General features: G+C 39.0%; 1 protein-coding gene across 6 annotated transcripts; it reads left to right on the top strand.

Moving 5' to 3' along the window:
• Positions 1 to 1,681: 1,681 nt before the first annotated feature.
• PIGA (phosphatidylinositol glycan anchor biosynthesis class A) lies at positions 1,682 to 16,294 on the top strand. 6 transcript variants are annotated; one of them, XR_004423807.1, is made up of 7 exons: positions 1,683 to 1,921; positions 3,906 to 4,686; positions 9,382 to 9,514; positions 10,255 to 10,387; positions 10,546 to 10,752; positions 11,245 to 11,367; positions 13,466 to 14,210. XR_004423807.1 is itself a non-coding variant. In XM_033113624.1 (7 exons), exons 2-7 carry the CDS (start codon positions 3,969 to 3,971, stop codon positions 14,823 to 14,825), a joined length of 1,512 nt encoding a protein of 503 aa, XP_032969515.1. In that variant the 5' UTR covers positions 1,685 to 1,921; positions 3,906 to 3,968; the 3' UTR covers positions 14,826 to 16,294. The 6 variants fall into 6 exon arrangements, 4 of the variants coding, with proteins under 4 accessions (XP_032969540.1, XP_032969515.1, XP_032969531.1 ...); XR_004423809.1 differs by having other exon boundaries at positions 14,079 to 14,200; XM_033113624.1 differs by lacking the exon at positions 11,245 to 11,367 and adding an exon at positions 14,717 to 16,294 and having other exon boundaries at positions 1,685 to 1,921; positions 14,079 to 14,290.
• Positions 16,295 to 17,595: the final 1,301 nt, after the last annotated feature.

Below are 17,595 nucleotides of genomic sequence, written 5' to 3' on the forward strand. Positions count from 1 at the left end.
GCATTAAGATCTTAGAAGATTCATGGTAGAATTTCCAAAGTGTATTGTGATCAGAACTATGGAAGCGAGAAACCATGGGCTCAATAAATGAGGCTTGCCACTCCTTTATACCTTTCAGAATGTCTATCCACACTCTTTGTCTTAAAACCTCTTGCAAAAATGAAAAGACCAAATCAATGTTAGTGTCGGTGTTATCGGTGAAGCCAATTGCAAATTATTTAGCTTGAATAAGTATCCCTGAGTCTTTGTCACCTTTATTCCCTGATGCTTCAACATTAACACAGAGCAGAGTATCTATTCCTACTTGTGCCTTACGCATTAAGATTAGCCCATGAATACACTTCAAATCCTCCAACCAAAGTGCTCTTTGAATTGTATCACTGCACTGTAATTTTTTAAAGATACACTCTATGAAACATTTTCGATACATTTTATTGAGTATACAATGTGTGTCAGAGACCGTGTTGGTATTGGATAAAGAAATTCATTAATACAACTAAAAGTTATTCAATGTCTATTACCAGGAACAGACCCTGCCTCAACTTATTATCTCGCTGGGAAGGCAAACATTTAACAAGCAAATACAATTGCCAGTTTTCAGAAAGAAGTTCATTGAGATTCCAAGAAGATACAAGTCTTTAAGGATCAGGTGGAGGAGGAAGGGGGACAGCAGCCAGGCAAACAACTTGAATATCACCTGATAAATGCTATACCAGCCTATGGCCAAAGTACTATCAAAATACAAAAGAAAGAGGATTTAATTCACTCTGGAGGTTTGGGGAAGGCATCAGAAAGGAGCTGAAATCTTCAGGTTTTCTACAGGCTTAAAAGGAATGCTGAGTGATAGTGTTCAGGAAGGCATTTGTTCTGGAAAGTGTATGCAGGGCAGGGCTGGGAAACTCCAAGTACTGACTCTGAGGAGTGGATCAGACCTCTCCCATTGATTCATTAGCCTCTTGGCCAAGCTCGACCATAGCCAGTTAAACCAGTTTGAGTGGGAGTTGATATTTCAGGTCAGACCTCAGATTTTTTTTCTCCAGAGTGTATGGCTGCCAGATAAAATGCAAAATGCCCAGTTAAATTTGAATTTTAGATAAATGACAATTTTTCAGTAAAGTTCCCAATATTTGGGATATATATATATATTTATCTGAAATTCAAAATTAAAAAATTTTTTGATTTGATTTGACTTTTTTTTGTATTTTCATTTGTTACATCAGGGAACCTTACCAGAGTGACAAGAACCAGCACGGTTCTGTGGTGGCACAGATAATCAGAAACAAAACGCCACCATGACCCCGCCTTTCTGTAGCCTTCCCACTCAAGTCTCTCCAATTGGAATCAAGAGAGAACAGAGACACTGTTCTGTAGAAAAAGAGACGCTGTAACTAGGCAACAAAGGTTCAAACGCACCCGATCATTCAAAAGATCCAGGTTTAGAAATGCGGTGCATTTTGGGAGTTGGTTTGCTAAGTTCGGATTCTCCTTCAAAGGCCACCAGACTACAACTCCCAGCAGCGCTAAAGGTTGCGAGGCACCCTGGGAGTTCTGGCTATATCCTCGGAAGGGCGCTGGAGGGCTGCTTGTGTAACAAGAGACCAGAGCCAATTTTGAGAGATTCGCGACATTAGGAATTCATATAAAAGATTAAACCGAAGATTATTGCTTTCAATCCAGAGACAACAAGTCTTGCAGAACACTGATGAGACATGTGTCACTGGGTACTGCTTTCACATCCCACTTTGAAGGGTGGGGGCTGAGCACCGTTCCTGCACGTGATCCTAGCGCCTCTTTATTATTGGCTCCTTCAGGGACAAGGCGGTCGGGCGCGGACGCCCGGGATTGGTGTTTCAGGGCAGCCGGGTGGGACTCTGGCAGCTGCCGCGGGAGGTCTGGACACTGGCGGCCATGGAACTCGCCGGTAAGTGTGCGTCTGCCCTCCCTGCGCTGGCACTCTCAGCCGCTTCCGGTTGGGACTGGACTGCCCCGCTGGGAGTGTGGCCGGCCATGGAGGGGGCAAAGCCGGCCCGGCTTAAGGCTCGGAAGTCGGTGTCGAAGGTCTCCGGACTCTAGTAGGGCTGAGGATGCGCTGGGGCGGGTTCCGCGGACCCTAAGACGGGCGGGGCTCCGGGACACCCGGCCTCAGACCCTTGCCCACTCTCTGCCACTTTCCTCTCTTTGGGCCTGGTAAGACCCCGCCTGACCGTAGCGGTGTCGTCCTTTCTTTGGCACTAGCGCTCCCCACTGTCCTCTCAGTGAACGAAGCCAGGGCAGTGCCCAGCGGTTGGGTGGAAGCTCTGTCCTCTTGACCCCAAGCTCCCGCCGGATCTCCCTAAGGCTCTTCGGGAAGCTCTGCTGATAATGACTGTCCAGGGACTCATTGGCCCTGGTCGAGAATTTTGCAGCCATCGCGCATTTGCCACTTAAGTGGCTGGGTGGGGACCTTGGATAAATCGCTCAACTTGTCTGGCTTTTCGTTTGTAGAATGAGAAGTATTCACTAGATCTCTTAGCCTGTCTTTAACTTTACAATCTAAGATTCTGTGAATATGCTGTTTGTTGAGCTTTTACGCCATATAGATGTTGGACTGTAAGAACCCGATGGAAGTAGGCAAACTCCACACAGAACATTGCAGGTCGTTGACAAACTTTAAATGAATTCATTTGGTTTTTTACTTACGGTTTTCGTTATTCATCTTTTTAATTGACTACAACTGGGAATTCGCGTTTAGGTGACAAACCACAGTTAAGAAAATGTTAGTGAAGCCACTGAAAAGTAAAAACCTGAAGAATCTCAGTATTTGGTAATATTGAACCTTAATTAGTAAATTCAGGTCAACGAACACTTATAGAGTATTGCTGAGAATATATTTAAAATATAGATGAGTTTGTTGGAGAGAGTACATGTTAAGACTTTGTACCTGCAGTTAATTTGCATTTTCTGAGTCTGCAGGTGAAATTGGAAACTCAGACCTTTAGGATGGCTTCCCATTATATAGTTGAGTTTCTGGAGGCATGGAAATCTCATTTGTAAAACTGAGGAAGGTTTCCAGTAGGTTTGTAAGACTGTAGCTTTAAAAGTCTAAGAATCTGTAACAGTATTGAATATTGAGTTGGCATTTTGTATTCATAAGGATCTAGGAGTCACCTGAGATGAACATTTCAGATGTAGAAAATGGCCCCAGATGCAGCCCATCTCTAGTTTAGTCTCATTCAGAAAGGCCTACATAACTGAAAGGTTAAGAAAATAAAGGAAGCAGTGTGATTATCTTCTTTCTTGAATAAGGAAACAATGTGGATGTCTGCAGTATGTGCTACCAGTGACACTTGAAAACGCTGCTCTCCAAAAGACAGCTCTAGCTCCGGGTATATTTTAATATAAACCTCAAAGTTAGTACTAACAAAACTTCATGAGATTCACTGAATCAGTGTCTGAGCTCTAGTGGGGTTGGCACACTTTTTCTGTAAAGAGCCCTGCATGTAATTATTGGAATGAACTGGTTTGTTAGCATGGCAAATTATTATGTACTATAATGTAACAAATGTATTTTTGAAAATTATATGTAGCAATCTTTTTTTTTTATTTATTGGGGTGACAATTGTTAGCAAAATTACATAGATTTCAGGTGTACAATTTTGTATCACATCATCTATAAATTACATTGTAGCAATCTTTTTAAAGCAAGAGTAAGATAAAAGGACATTGTCAAATGTAGTTTTGTTGTATGGCACATAGTAAATGCTAAGCAAGTAAATGTCAAATGAGTAAATTCAGATATACTTTGTTTTATTTCTCGGGGAAAAGCTAACCAATTTACAGTAACATTAAAACAGTATTGATGTCTGGATTTGGAATATGGAATGTATTTTGTCTCAGAGCTGAGATCCTCTTACTCTCTCTTTCAGGTATTAGACGACGCATATCTCAGACTGGATTACTCTAAGGACTAATGCCTACACCGTCTCAGCATGGCCTATCGAAGAAGAGGACGGCATGGCCATCCTCGCTCAGCTACCCGCTACCGTGCTGGTCGTGGAAATCTTTACACATTTAGAACCCGTACCCATAATATATGCATGGTGTCGGATTTTTTCTACCCGAATATGGGAGGCGTGGAAAGCCACATTTACCAGCTCTCTCAGTGCCTGATTGAAAGAGGACACAAGGTCGTAATTGTCACCCATGCTTACGGAAATCGCAAAGGCATCCGTTACCTCACGAATGGCCTCAAAGTCTATTACTTGCCTCTGAAAGTCATGTACAACCAGTCTACAGCCACGACCCTGTTTCACAGTCTGCCATTGCTCAGGTACATATTTGTTCGGGAGAGAGTCACAATAATCCATTCACATAGTTCCTTTTCTGCCATGGCCCATGATGCCCTCTTCCATGCCAAGACAATGGGGCTCCAGACAGTCTTCACGGACCATTCCCTTTTTGGATTTGCTGATGTCAGCTCGGTGCTTACAAACAAGCTTCTAACTGTGTCTCTTTGTGACACAAACCACATAATTTGTGTCTCTTATACTAGTAAGGAAAACACTGTACTAAGAGCAGCACTGAATCCTGAAATAGTGTCCGTCATTCCTAATGCTGTAGATCCTACTGACTTCACTCCAGACCCATTTAGAAGGCATGATAGTATAATAACTATTGTTGTTGTCAGCAGACTTGTTTACAGAAAAGGTAATGAAATGATAGCTACAATTGCGCTGCACAGACTTTTCTTTCTTGTAGAAAAAGCTGTTGAATACTTGTATACAATGATTGTTTGGCTGTTTATTTTGTTTTATGGTTTTATGACTACTGTATTAAATATAGCAAAGAAAGATGGAATATTGTCTTATACATCCAAAAAAATTTTTGAAACAATGGTGAATGCTGCCTCCCCGCCAACCTTTGATGTTTTAATAGTGACTTAAAAACAGTAACCTGATGCCGTCTATTAGATCAGGTCTTTTTAAAAGTTAAAACAGCCCTGCATGTGTGGTAAGAAGTATAGAGCCAAGCCCACCACCAATTTCTAATTGCGAAAGTAATGTCTTTTCTTTGCAGATATATATATATATATATATATATATATATATATATATATACATATATATATATATATATATATTTTAAAGATTTTATTGGGGAAGGGGAACAGGACTTTATTGGGGAACAGTGTGTACTTCCAGGACTTTTTCCAGGTCAAGTTGTTGTCCTTTCAATCTTAGTTGTGGAGGGCGCAGCTCAGCTCCAGGTCCAGTTGCCGTTGTTAGTTGCAGGGGGCGCTGCCCACCATCCCTTGTGGGAGTCGAGGAGTCGAACCGGCAACCTTGTGGTTGAGAGCCCACTGGCCCATGTGGGAATCGAACCGGCAGCCTTCGGCATTAGGAGCACGGAGCTCCAACCGCCTGAGCCACCAGGCCGGCCTCTTTGCAGATATTTTGAAAATGAAAAAAAGCACAAAGATGAAAACTGAAATCAACTATAACTGTACTCGTCAGGGATGATCGTAATGAGTATTTTAATTTATAGCTTTCCTGTTTTTTTACGCATACACTTGAAATCAGTTAGCTTGTTCTGCACATTACTGATTTGTAGCTTGTCTATTTCATTTAATCCTAGATAAGGCATTAGTAAAACATTGGTAGGTAAGTCATGAAGGAAAGGGAATAACATGGCTCAGAGTCCAATCTTGACTCTGTCTCATTTGTGTGATTGAGGATGAGCTACGTAACATTTCTTGAGTCTCAGTTTTTTCGTTTGTGTAATTTGGGCAACAGTGGAAATCTTGTGAGGGTTCAGTGATGGTTCCTATAAACTACTTAGCCCAGTTTGTACTTGATAAGTGTTCGCTCTTATCAGGGAGGATTTTTTTAGTACCTCTGCAGCACTTAATGGACACCACAGTAGACTTTGTAGAGCTTCATTTACTAAGCCTGAAACAGTCTGGTTATTCTAGACGAAAATGGTCTTCTGGATGCTATTTGAAAACCTGTCTAGTAATCATAATTAAAGTAGGGAATCATTCAAAAGATAATAAATAACCTCCCTTTAAGTATTTGAAATCAACTCAAAATATTAATGTGGACTGAATTGCCTATTGTTTAGGCCTGCAGGCTTAAGAGTACTGGTCCACTGATTCGAGCTGCATCATCTCTCTTGCACAATTACCTTCAAAAATCATCCTTTACAATTGCCAATTTGCGTTTCTTTTAAATGGGGTGAGAGCCTAAGGGCGCGTGAAGTAATGTGCTGGAGTTTTCATTTGTTTTTGATTTTATACAGTGGTTTAAGACACTGTACTTTCCTTTATTGAATTCTTCAGACCGTTCAGCTTATTCTCATAGAAACTCATTTGGTGTTTCTGTGCTATTTAATTAAAGTACCCAATTGGGTAACAAGTGCCACTGGCATCGAACAGGTTTGTGGACAGTGCAGGTGATTTTTGGTAAGCGGGAGCTCGGTGGGATCAGAAGTAGTACCTCCATGTACTATGCTGGGAGCTAAAACCCACTTCGGCCGTGGGAATGGAGAGCCGTAGAGGATCGGGCAGTCCACTGAGGCGGACGCTGCTGAGGAAACGGCCACTGGAGTGAAAGCAGTGCTGTGCTTCCATTTGTGGTTTTTTTTGAGAGTTTTTATAAGAGTTTATTTGAGCCAAACTGATGACATGTGCTGGGGAGCAAGATGTCCAATGCTCCCTGTGCTTGCTTTCTTAAATCATGATGTTAATTGACCAGCATTCTGTATTCTGAATCTCTTGGGATATTTGCTGATATGTTATTTGTTAGAAAATGTGCTTAAAATGTTTTTTAATCACACAAGTGTACCTTTGTGAGCTAGCTAGCTGAGAAAGAGTATGATGCATGCATGGTTGAGGATCAAGCAAAATTAACTGCTTGTACTACGATTAAACCTGTACTTCATTAATTATAGTATTTTCACCAGCTGAGCTAACCAGCAACAGGGTAAAGGAACGGCCTTTCCTGTTCTCAATTCAATAATTTATCAAATACTTATCGAACCCTCTCTGTATGCCAGGCACCGTGCAAAAAGTAACATTCTGAGAAGGAACGCCACATCTGTAGCACAAAAGTGAGTAGTCATATTAGTTACATTAATGGTCCGTTAAAGATTAATAAATTAATTTCCTTAGGTGTTCATTTGGACCAGATATCAAAGGCCCACTGGAATGTATTAAGAGAGAATAAATCAAAATTCTTATCACCCAGGTTTCCTGGCTGGTTTCTTCCCTCGTCCCTCGAGCCGGTTTTGCTCAGTCCGGGTTTTCCAGTGCTCCTGTGCGTGTGCAGGCATGCCCCACTTCTTGTTGTAGTGGTTGGTAATGGCAACTTACATTTATATTCTGCAGTTGATGCAGCCTATTCATGGTACACTACCTCCTTTGACCCTCCCAACAACTGTAGGGTAGATGTTCTCTGCTTGTAACAGACAAACTTGAGTTTCAGAGAGGGTAAGTAACTCGCCCAGGTTACACAGTAAGTAACAGAGATGACAGACCTGAGTTAAGTCTTTTTGAGGTAAGGCCTCTCATTCCCTCCACCATTATCCTAGATATAGATTCAGAAGATTCTTTGAAATATTGTTAGACTGAGCTTTAAAAGCAGTTTGAATCAGGAATTTTCCTTGTCCATTTTGTGTGACTGCAGGTGGGACATCCTTTTGTATATTCTGTTGTGTTAGACTCTGTTTAGAGGCACTAGGACATTTTTTTGTGGAGGAAAAAAACCCTTTATTTTTAGAATAGTATTACAGATAATTGACAATATCAATCAGTTCCATTTCTTATAAGGTACTTGTCAGGATTAAATGACATACTGCATTTAAAGTATATTGCCTGACAGTAAGTACTCAGTAAATGTTAGCTATTATCAGCAATTATGATTATTTATATGTGTTGTTTTTTTTTCATTTGGAGAATGGGTTCTTAAGCTTTGTATTAGAAGGGAGAAAGAGGAAAGAAAGGAAAGAAAGGAAATGAAACAATTATAGGAGACTAAATGTTAAAAGTCATTAAGCCACCTTGTGGTTTATCTAGAAATCCACTAGATGGATTTAGTAATAGACCTGAAGAGAAACCTTCATAATTCAGAAACGCCGCACGCGAATTTGTTTGCTAATACAGTCATTTTGAAAATACTAGCAAAGTTCACCTAGTAAATCCTATTTTGAAATATTTAATAAAAATGACCTTGTATATACAGAGGGTGCCAAAAAAATGTATACACATTTTAAGAAAGGAAAAATATTAAAATTGTAATACTCAATACATACTGATAACAAAAGATGAATACAAGTCATGTGTATACATTTTTTTGGCACCCCCCTGTATATCTCCCACTACTGTTTTTATAGTTGATCTGCCTATATTGGGGAAGATTGATAGAAGTGTGATTGTGTGTGTGTGTGTGTGTGCACATTTCTTAAAATTAATAAACTAACTGGGTTATTTTACTTTTACTTTGTGTTTAATTTGTTAATGAGCTAAATTCCCAAGTAGTTTCAATATTGCTGTCACTTTAGATAGCCACTTTCAGACGAGTAGGGCATGATTTATTTTGTTGCTTTATGTTACCTGAGGTTGTGTTTACATAAAAAAGTGTTTCATTAGAAAAAGGAACAAATGTATCCTTTTGTTCTATGGACTGTAATGGTCCGGCAGCCGGCAGTTGAGATCCTGCCACTTTCATTTACTCTCCTTTAGGGGAAGTGGGCTATAGCAGGTTTGGATGGACCACTCTTTTAAATTTTACTAATACTGTGGCATTTACTGCAAAATCCTCTGTACAAATTGCATTCTGCGTGTAGTGGAAGCAGCAGTTATAGCCAGTTGCTTAGCCCTTTCCTGTGGCAGGAAGTGGAATCACAGACTGGTAGAACTTTATAACTGAAAGAGACCTTAGACTTTAGGTACATAGGTCTCTTCATTTTCTGTACCAGGAAATGAAGAGTTTCCTTTTTAAAAGGCTGGGACAAGACCTAGATCTCCAGCTAGCTGTCCTGTAGAAAACTTGAACTCAAAAGGTAGCTACCTCAAATACTATTTTTAGAAGTGGGTGATACATAAACAAAAGTGAATAACTTAAAGAACACTATGTTGAAATGAAACAGAGTAGTCCACAAATTGGGTGCGTGGAAGGAAACAATGGATGTCAGTGTGTGTATCTTTAAGAATTGCAACTATTGAGAGACATCTGGCAGTTTGTGAATGATTCCACCCTCCCAGGAAAGGTTTAAGAGAATTAGTTTCTCTACATAAGGAGGGCATAGCTAATACTTTTCAAAGTGAGTGGATTCTCAGTTCTGATGATTTTTTTTTAAGTTTAAATATGAGTATCTCCAACATTCAACTTTATTTTCTATTTTCAGGGACCGATTTGCTTAGTGGTATAATTCCTGAACTCTGTCAGAAATATCCAGATTTAAATTTCATAATTGGAGGAGAGGGACCAAAGAGAATCATTTTGGAAGAAGTACGGGAAAGATACCAGCTACATGACAGGTATTGATGGATTCCATATTATCTTGGGTGAGAAAATATCAGTTACCTAAATTCAGTTTGGGCTCCATGCCTATGTTAAGTGGGCTGCTTCTCCTACACATACTTAATGTAAACATGTAACGCAAAGCCTATTTCAAAACATTTATATATAATGGGAAACCTAGTTAAAGAATTCACATTTTTTCCCGTTAGCCCAATATTATTTGACTTTACAGGGCAGTGATTTTGGAGGCACCCTAGAAGGCACAAAAAACCAACTGCTTTGATTGGAAATGTTTGCAGATTTTTAAGGCACACTGAGTTGTGATTTGAATAGCATGGCCCACATCATGTCAATTGCTCTGCACATGCAGATTCAAACATTTCTCTTCCTCAGTTACTTAGATAACGTGAGGTGTGTGCCTGTGAAGCAGCAGTTTAAAAGGGACAGTTTCCTGTTTAGTAATGACACTTTAACATTTACTCATCAAAGTGTATTAATATTTTCATTAAATGCAAACTAATTTTGGAAAAGGTGAAATTTGATATATGTGACGAAAGTCAGGAATATGTTAACTGAGTTTAACCAAACAGCTTTATAATCATTTAGCTCAAAGTTTGGCAATATTACTCTTTTGAGGTGGCAAACGTTAGAACCAGAAGGAATAGAAGTATAATATGAATAGCACACTTGGCCTATAAATTATATTTCTTTTCTAGCATGAATTTTCACTTTCCTCTTCTCTCATTTTAAAAATCAGAGTGCGTCTCTTGGGAGCCTTAGAACATAAGGATGTTAGAAATGTCTTAGTTCAAGGACATATTTTTCTTAATACGTCCCTCACCGAAGCATTCTGCATGGCAATTGTGGAAGCAGCCAGTTGTGGTTTACAGGTAAAAAGCTTTGAGGGCTTATATTATGGGGATTTCTGTACTTGTATTTTGAAAACTAACCAGACACATTCCATAATAATTTTTACATTGGTTTTGCTTATTTTCTCTTGTGATACGAGTTATGCTGGATTGTGTATTCTTTTTTTTTTCTTTTTAAGGTTGTAAGTACCAAGGTTGGTGGAATTCCTGAAGTACTTCCAGAAAATCTTATTATTTTATGTGAACCTTCTGTAAAATCTTTGTGTGAGGGACTGGAAAAAGCTATTTCCCAACTGAAGTCAGGAACATTGCCAGCTCCAGAAAATCTCCATAACATAGTAAAGACTTTCTACACGTGGAGGAATGTTGCCGAGAGAACTGAAAAAGTATGTCATGTGCCAAGAAAAGGGTATTTGAAGATTGTGTCTGAATTCCTGATTCATGTATACGTTTGCCTTTTCTTATACAGGTTTACCATTTCTGTTCTATTGCTTAAGCTTATGAAGTCTCTTCCAAATGAAAAGAAGTGCACTAATGGATTACTTTTGGTATATGCTAGACTTCAAGTTTTTAGTCAAATCATTGGATTTGACATCTGAAAACAGTAGTAATGCAGTGTAGACCTTTCATTAAACTGGGCATAAAGAAGTTACAGAATTTTCTAGAAGCCACAACCATTAGAGGCAAAACTAATATTAAAACCTACTGTTGGACATTTTCTTGAAGCTGTTTATAATTCTGAAGTGTATAGGTCTATTAGAAAATAATGGTTTTATTTAAACTCTGATTGCAGAAACTTTGTAACTTGTTAATATTTAATTCAGGCTACTTTCTAAAACTCTTGTGTCACTTTTGCTAACTGCTGTGATTTTCTACAGGAAAAGGATTTTTGCATCTTTTGGCTGATTGAGAACCTAAGTTAGAATTCAAAAGGCACATGACAAATGTCGGAAATAGGATCACAAATAAAAAGCAGCAATAGAGAATTTCCAAAAGGACAGGTACAGGAAATAGATTAATACCCTTAGGTGGGAGAGTATGGTTGTGGGAAATGCTTTCTGGTTTCGAGTTAGGGACTTCATTTATTCTACTCAGTTTCGTCCGTCCTTTGTTTAAGTACTTTCGTTACTTCGTCTGCCTCATGCCTTTTATTACCATGTAAACAAGCTGGATGGAAACACCCTGCTTCTTAGTACAGTGGTACCTCGGTTTTCAAACATCTCCATTGATGAACATTTCAGTTTATGAATGCCGTACATTTTATGGATCTATGGTATCATTAGATAGTAAAATTCATGCTAAATTTGCAGTTTTAGGGGTTGATTTTAAAGGTCTGGAATGGATTAATCCATTTTGCATTACTTTCTATGGGGAAACCACACCTCGGTTTTCGAACTTTTCAGAACTCGAATAGTCTTCTGGAATGGATTACGTTCGAAAACTGAGGTACCACTGTATATAGAAATTGAGAACCAGACAGTCAGTCAGTTGGGAACATGGAGAAGATAGTTTAGACTAGTGCTTTATGCTATCATTGTAGTCAGTGGAGCACCTAGTTTCTAGCCTGAAGATGGAGCTGTGTAAACAGAATAGCTCTTTCCTGCAAAGCTTTCTTACTTGGTTTAAATTGTAAATTCCTGTACATAAGATGAACCCATATTTGAATATAAGTGCAAAAATTGTCATACCCATTTTCCATTGAACTGTACAATATTTGAGTTAAACACTTTTGACTGAAATGTCTCTGAGACACTCACCTTCTAGAAGTTTTACAGTACCTCCACCCAGATGAAATAACTACCTTTTCCTGGGTTTCCTTTGAAGTTGGAGTGTAGCACTGATTACCTGCTAGGAGTACATGTCAGAATCACCTAGGTATCCTTTTCAGGGTCTGTTCATTCCATCTTTGTGTCCCCCGGCCTCTTCAGCCACTGCCTAGATTCTAATATGACTTTTTAGGAGCAGAGGTGGCATTTGGTGATGGTTGGCAGGGCTATTTGGTCAGACTGGTTTTTTCAGTGATACTCCACTCTACCCCGTTTCCCCAAATCAGAAATAAGACCTGGCCGGACCATCAGCTCTAATGCATCTTTTGGAGCAAAAATTAATGTAAGACCCCGTCTTATTTTACTATAATATAAGACCCGGTCTTATCTAACATAATATAATATAAGACAGATCTTATATTAGTTTTTGCTCCAAAAGACACATTAGAGCTGATGGTCCAGCTAGGTCTTATTTCCGGGGAAACAGTATTGAGAACCACTGCTCTGTAACTCGTGGCTTTACTTTCTTGATCGACCTGTAAACCTCAGAAGTCTGAGCCATTGTAGATAGTAAATTTGGGACAAAGAACTCTGATTTTTTGTCAACATATGTTAAAGGAGCTAATTAGGATTTTTTAAACCATGACTTTTAAGGTCTTGCTTGAAGTGATAGTAAAAATCTGTATTTGTTTTCTATTTTATATTCTGTGGTGATTTATAGTATACATTCAGAAAAAAGTCCTTGTGTATAGTGGATTGGCCTATAGAGAATGCCTACCATTCTCTTCATAGTAGTAAATTACTTTGTCATTTAAGGTCAAAATTTGATTGACACAGAAATAAAGGTTGACACGCAGGTCGGTCTGTAGTTGCTCTTTTAATTCTACCTGTCCCACACAGGACACCTCAATGCCTTTGAACTTCTCCTCCTTAATTTGTGCTATTTAGAAACTTGAATAAATTGTAATTCGCCTATCTTAGCATAATTGTCAACATACTTTTGATTCAGAGGTATTCCAGATGTCCTCAAGGTGAAGCCCTGGTGAAAACACCCTGTATCTTTCAAAGGCCATTGGCCTTTAGGACTTACACTGCACGTCATAAGTTTCTTGAGTTCAAAAGGAGATGGTTTACAGATCTGATATGTGAGAAGCACAAGTAATGCTCAAATGAGTTTAAAAAATTAATGTTGGCTCATTTTATGTGTTCAGAATAAGAATGTTTAAAGATCTTTGTTTTTTCCTCATATTTCTGAGTTTAGTGCCTAGCAGTGCTGTAAAAAGCAAGCCACCTAGTATCAATTCTCAGCAATAAACTTTGTTTTCTTTGCCAGTGTTTGACCTGTACCCGCCACGAAGATTTCCCCCGTTTCTTTTCCCTCTTATTTGGAATCCGTGAAATGTTTCTGTACATTCTCAGCCTCCGTGCTCAGCAACACAGCTTCACGTGGCTGTGGAAAGAAGAGCTGCTCTGTACCCAGAAAGAATCACACTAGCTTGTCACTCTCTGATTGTGGTTGATGTCTGCCAGGTAGCGCGGTGAGGGCTTCTCCGCCGAGTCAAGGAACCTTAGAAGGCCTGTTCTGCTTCAGGGAGTCACTGCTGAATTAAACATGGCCTTGACAGAGGCGACCCGAAGAACGGTTCCAGCTTCTCAGGACTTTAGAATTCTCGTAGTTGGTTAAAAGTGATGGTGGTCCCTAGGAGAACAGGACCCGTGGCATGTTCGTCTTTGTATGGCATGGCGTCTAGCCTGGTGTTTTGTCCATGATAAGCACTGCATGAGTGTTGAATCAGAAGGCAGTAATTTTGTAATGAATTTCATAAGCCACATCGTTCCCTATAACAACAACAAGATTTAAGCGACTTCTGTTTACATCTGTAAAACATTCCTGGTCGTTGCTTATTGTGGGTCAGAGTGCTCATTCTCGGCCTCTTTCCTGCCAGGTGTACGACCGGGTGGCAGGAGAAGCTGTGTTACCGATGGACAGACGACTGGACAGACTCATCTCTCACTGTGGCCCAGTAACAGGCTGCATTTTTGCTTTGTTGGCCGTATTCAACTTTCTCTTCCTCATTTTCTTGAGATGGATGACTCCAGATTCTGTCATTGATGTTGCAATAGATGCCACAGGGCCAAAGGGTGCCTGGACTCATCAATATCCTTACAGTAAAAAACGGGGTGAGAATAATGAGATATGTAAAATCAGGTAGAAGGAAGCCTGGATTGGAAGTTTTTAAACATTTGTAATCATTCTATCAAGACTATTGAAAATAACCTTGCTCTTTCTTTTTTTTAAAAGTTAATTTAGTAAGTTATGCTACCTCTATATCATTCAATGTTTTATTTTGAGGAAAGAGAAAAACTTATGCAATTCCTGAGTGTAGAAACTCCTTGCACTTATTTAAAATTTAAGAGAGAACATTTAAGCCACTCAGGTATGACCTTTCCCAGACTACTGAAATCCCTCTAGCAGAGATGTTTTCATATTATATTTTGGGAGCTTTGGGTGCTGAAGGGCCAAATGTTTTCTGGACATTTTTTTGGCCAATTTTAAGTGTTCTATCATTAACTAGATAGCTACCAGATGTTTACAAGTCACATTCTTGGACATTTATCATGTATACTCAGTGTTACAAGTGATCAGCAGGTTTCGTGAGTGGAAGGATCCGTCACTTACCAGCGTGTTTTAAGCACCTACTATGTGGAGAACACTGAGCTAAATACTTCCTGCCGTGAAGGACCAGGGTACATTTGCTGTTTATCATTCAAATGACTGACTTCACTGCGATCACAGTTGACATGAAATGGTGAAATATCCAACATGCCAAAAATGCTCATGCTTTTACTACGAGGAAACAATTGCCCCCATGCTCCGGGTACTTCTTTGAGCCTGTTGTACGCATTCTCCTAGGTGGAGCCGTCATCTTCAGTTGTGATGATGAAAATGCCGTTTGCTTTTTAATTACTAGGGACCGATATCACTGTTGATGAGAATGCAGAGAAAAACCCTCCACCGCTTTCAGTGTATAATTTAGTCCTCTGTAAATGCCTTTGTGTTTTCCGAACAGAATGTATGAGGTATGCCATCTCAAACTCAGATGCTACCCTGTACCTTTGAGAGAAGTCACTTCCCTTCACTTGTGGCCTACCTGATGTCTGATATGTATTGTCAGTGTGCAAAAGTCTTTACCCCCAGGATGTTTTGTTTATAGCGAATTGAGTCTGAAAATTGTAGGAACACAAGTCTCTTTGTGGATGGATGTGTTGCTAACTGTACTTGTTGTCCAGAGCCATGGGTTTTTGAACCCCAAATTATCCACATGGTGTGTCTTATTATGGGACTCCTTAGAATAAATTTTTGTGATAAAGGACTGAAATCAAAAGAATGAGGCACGTGTGGGTGCACTAGATAGATTCTGCCAGTATTGTGATTCTGTACAGGATTTTTTTTAATGACAATATTTACAAAACTTCTTGTTGGAAAGTATCTTAACATGCCTAGTAACTGGATGCCACTGATATAGAAGAAATATATTTGTGTTTCCTACTAAAACACAGATGCAAGAGTGTAATTTTTAAAGTCTAGAAATTAAGGGTTCTTCAGTAAAGAAAAATGGACTGACCCAAACCATTAAATCTTTTTGGGATTTTTATGCAAAGAAATTGATTTATGTAAATATGGAATAAACAGTGCCAATATTCATGATAAAGCGTGATCTGTAACATTTGGTTTTATTTAATCAGTAATTTTTAAAAGCATACTACTATTTTTTCTTACCTTTTTATTTCTTGGAAATTTTTCAGAATTGTCACTTGATTATTGTCATTTATTTCAGATGGAAATAGGATTTAAAGTTCTTGCATGTGTAATTTGCGAATTATTTTTCTTTTAACAAATGGAAGTAAATTTGCTTGTTCTAGTAAATCTTAATTTTAGATTTCCCAGATACCTTAATTGTAACTATCAGTGTTGCACTGGTCAATATGTGGAAACATATTGTTTTATCCTGCTACTTACAATTATTTGAAAGTGATCTTGCGGTGATGAAGAGTTTATGAAAAATACATTGTATTTCTTTTGATGTTACAAAAAGTAGCCCATGTAAAACTGATCTATGAAAACATGCTACATGTCCAAAAATAAAGACCAAAATGACATTTTGACAATTTTCTGAGTATGTCTTTTTCTATGAACAGCACTCCCCCCACGTCCCTCCCTTGCACGCTTTCTTTTTCAGTGCAATTTGATTTGTTGATTGGTCTGTTAGTAAAACAGGAAGTATCCTTCTATTGATGAATCTCTGTCATCTTTTCTTTCTAGAGTGCTTCTCTCTTTTACTCATGGAATAGTAAGTTCAATTGTGCCTTTGTTTCCTGATCCAAATAAATTCTTGTTTTGTACTGTGCTAGAGTTACTGCATGAGACAAGTGAATACATCTATTAACTGTTGTGTATGTGAAGTATGTAATTACACTTTATCTTGTGAGCTATTTTAAGAGAAATTTGAATTTTGATTTCCTTTACAGAAACCAAGCTTCTCCCACCCCTTTTGTTGGAAGCAGCGGAAAGCATCACCTACATTGGTATGTTCCGATTTCTCTTTTGTTTTTTTTTTTAAGATTTTTTTTTTTTTATTGGGGAAGGGGAAAAGGACTTTATTGGGGAACAGTGTGTACTTCTGGGACTTTTTCCAAGTCAAGTTGTTGTTCTTTTCAATCTTAGTTGTGGAAGGCACAGCTCAAATCCAGGTCCAGTCGCCGTTGTTAATTACATGGTGCGCAGCCCAGGGAGTCCAACCGGCAATTTTGTGGTTGAGATCTTACTCTCCAGCCAACTGAGCCACCCGGGAGCTGAGAGGCAGCTCATTGACTTCATTCTAGTTGTGGAGGGCACAGCTCACTGGCCCATGTGGGAATTGAACCGGCAGCCCCGTTGCCCAGAGCTCGCGCTCTAACCAGCTGAGCCACCTGTCCGCCCTGTTCCGATTTCTTACACCGAAACTTGTTTATGGCAAAGTCAAGGTATCATGGATCTGTGTTCACTTTTATTTATTTATTTATTTTAAGGGTTTTATAAAATATAGCTAATACACAATTTTATATTAGTTTCACATGTACATTGTAGTTATTTAACAGTACCCACCTGGAAATATAGATAGTTATTACCATATTATTGATTATATTCCCTATGCTAAAGAAGTGATCACCATCATAAGTCCAACAACCATCTGACACTGTACACGCTATCACAGTATTAGTGACTATATTTCCTATGCTGTACATTATATCACCATGACTTGTTTGTTTTATATCTGGAACTTTGAACCTCTTACTCCCCTTTATCTTTTCACCCCCTTTTTTTTATTAGTTTCAGGTGCACAAAACAATGTAATAGTTAGACGTTTATCATTTATGTCCCTCACACAGTGACAACCCCCCTCCCCCCATCCACTATCCCTC

The sequence above is a fragment of the Rhinolophus ferrumequinum genome, chromosome X (assembly GCF_004115265.2).
Source record: "Rhinolophus ferrumequinum isolate MPI-CBG mRhiFer1 chromosome X, mRhiFer1_v1.p, whole genome shotgun sequence".
In the NCBI taxonomy this organism is placed as follows: domain Eukaryota; kingdom Metazoa; phylum Chordata; class Mammalia; order Chiroptera; family Rhinolophidae; genus Rhinolophus; species Rhinolophus ferrumequinum.

Bases quoted from the DNA above. Each gene is read 5' to 3' on its own strand.
- PIGA (XM_033113624.1), top strand. From the start codon at position 3,969: ATGGCCTATCGAAGAAGAGGACGGCATGGCCATCCTCGCTCAGCTACC. The intron at 10,388-10,545 runs GTAAAAAGCTTT...TTTCTTTTTAAG, and splicing joins CAGCCAGTTGTGGTTTACAG to GTTGTAAGTACCAAGGTTGG. The intron at 10,753-14,078 runs GTATGTCATGTG...CTTTCCTGCCAG, and splicing joins TTGCCGAGAGAACTGAAAAA to GTGTACGACCGGGTGGCAGG.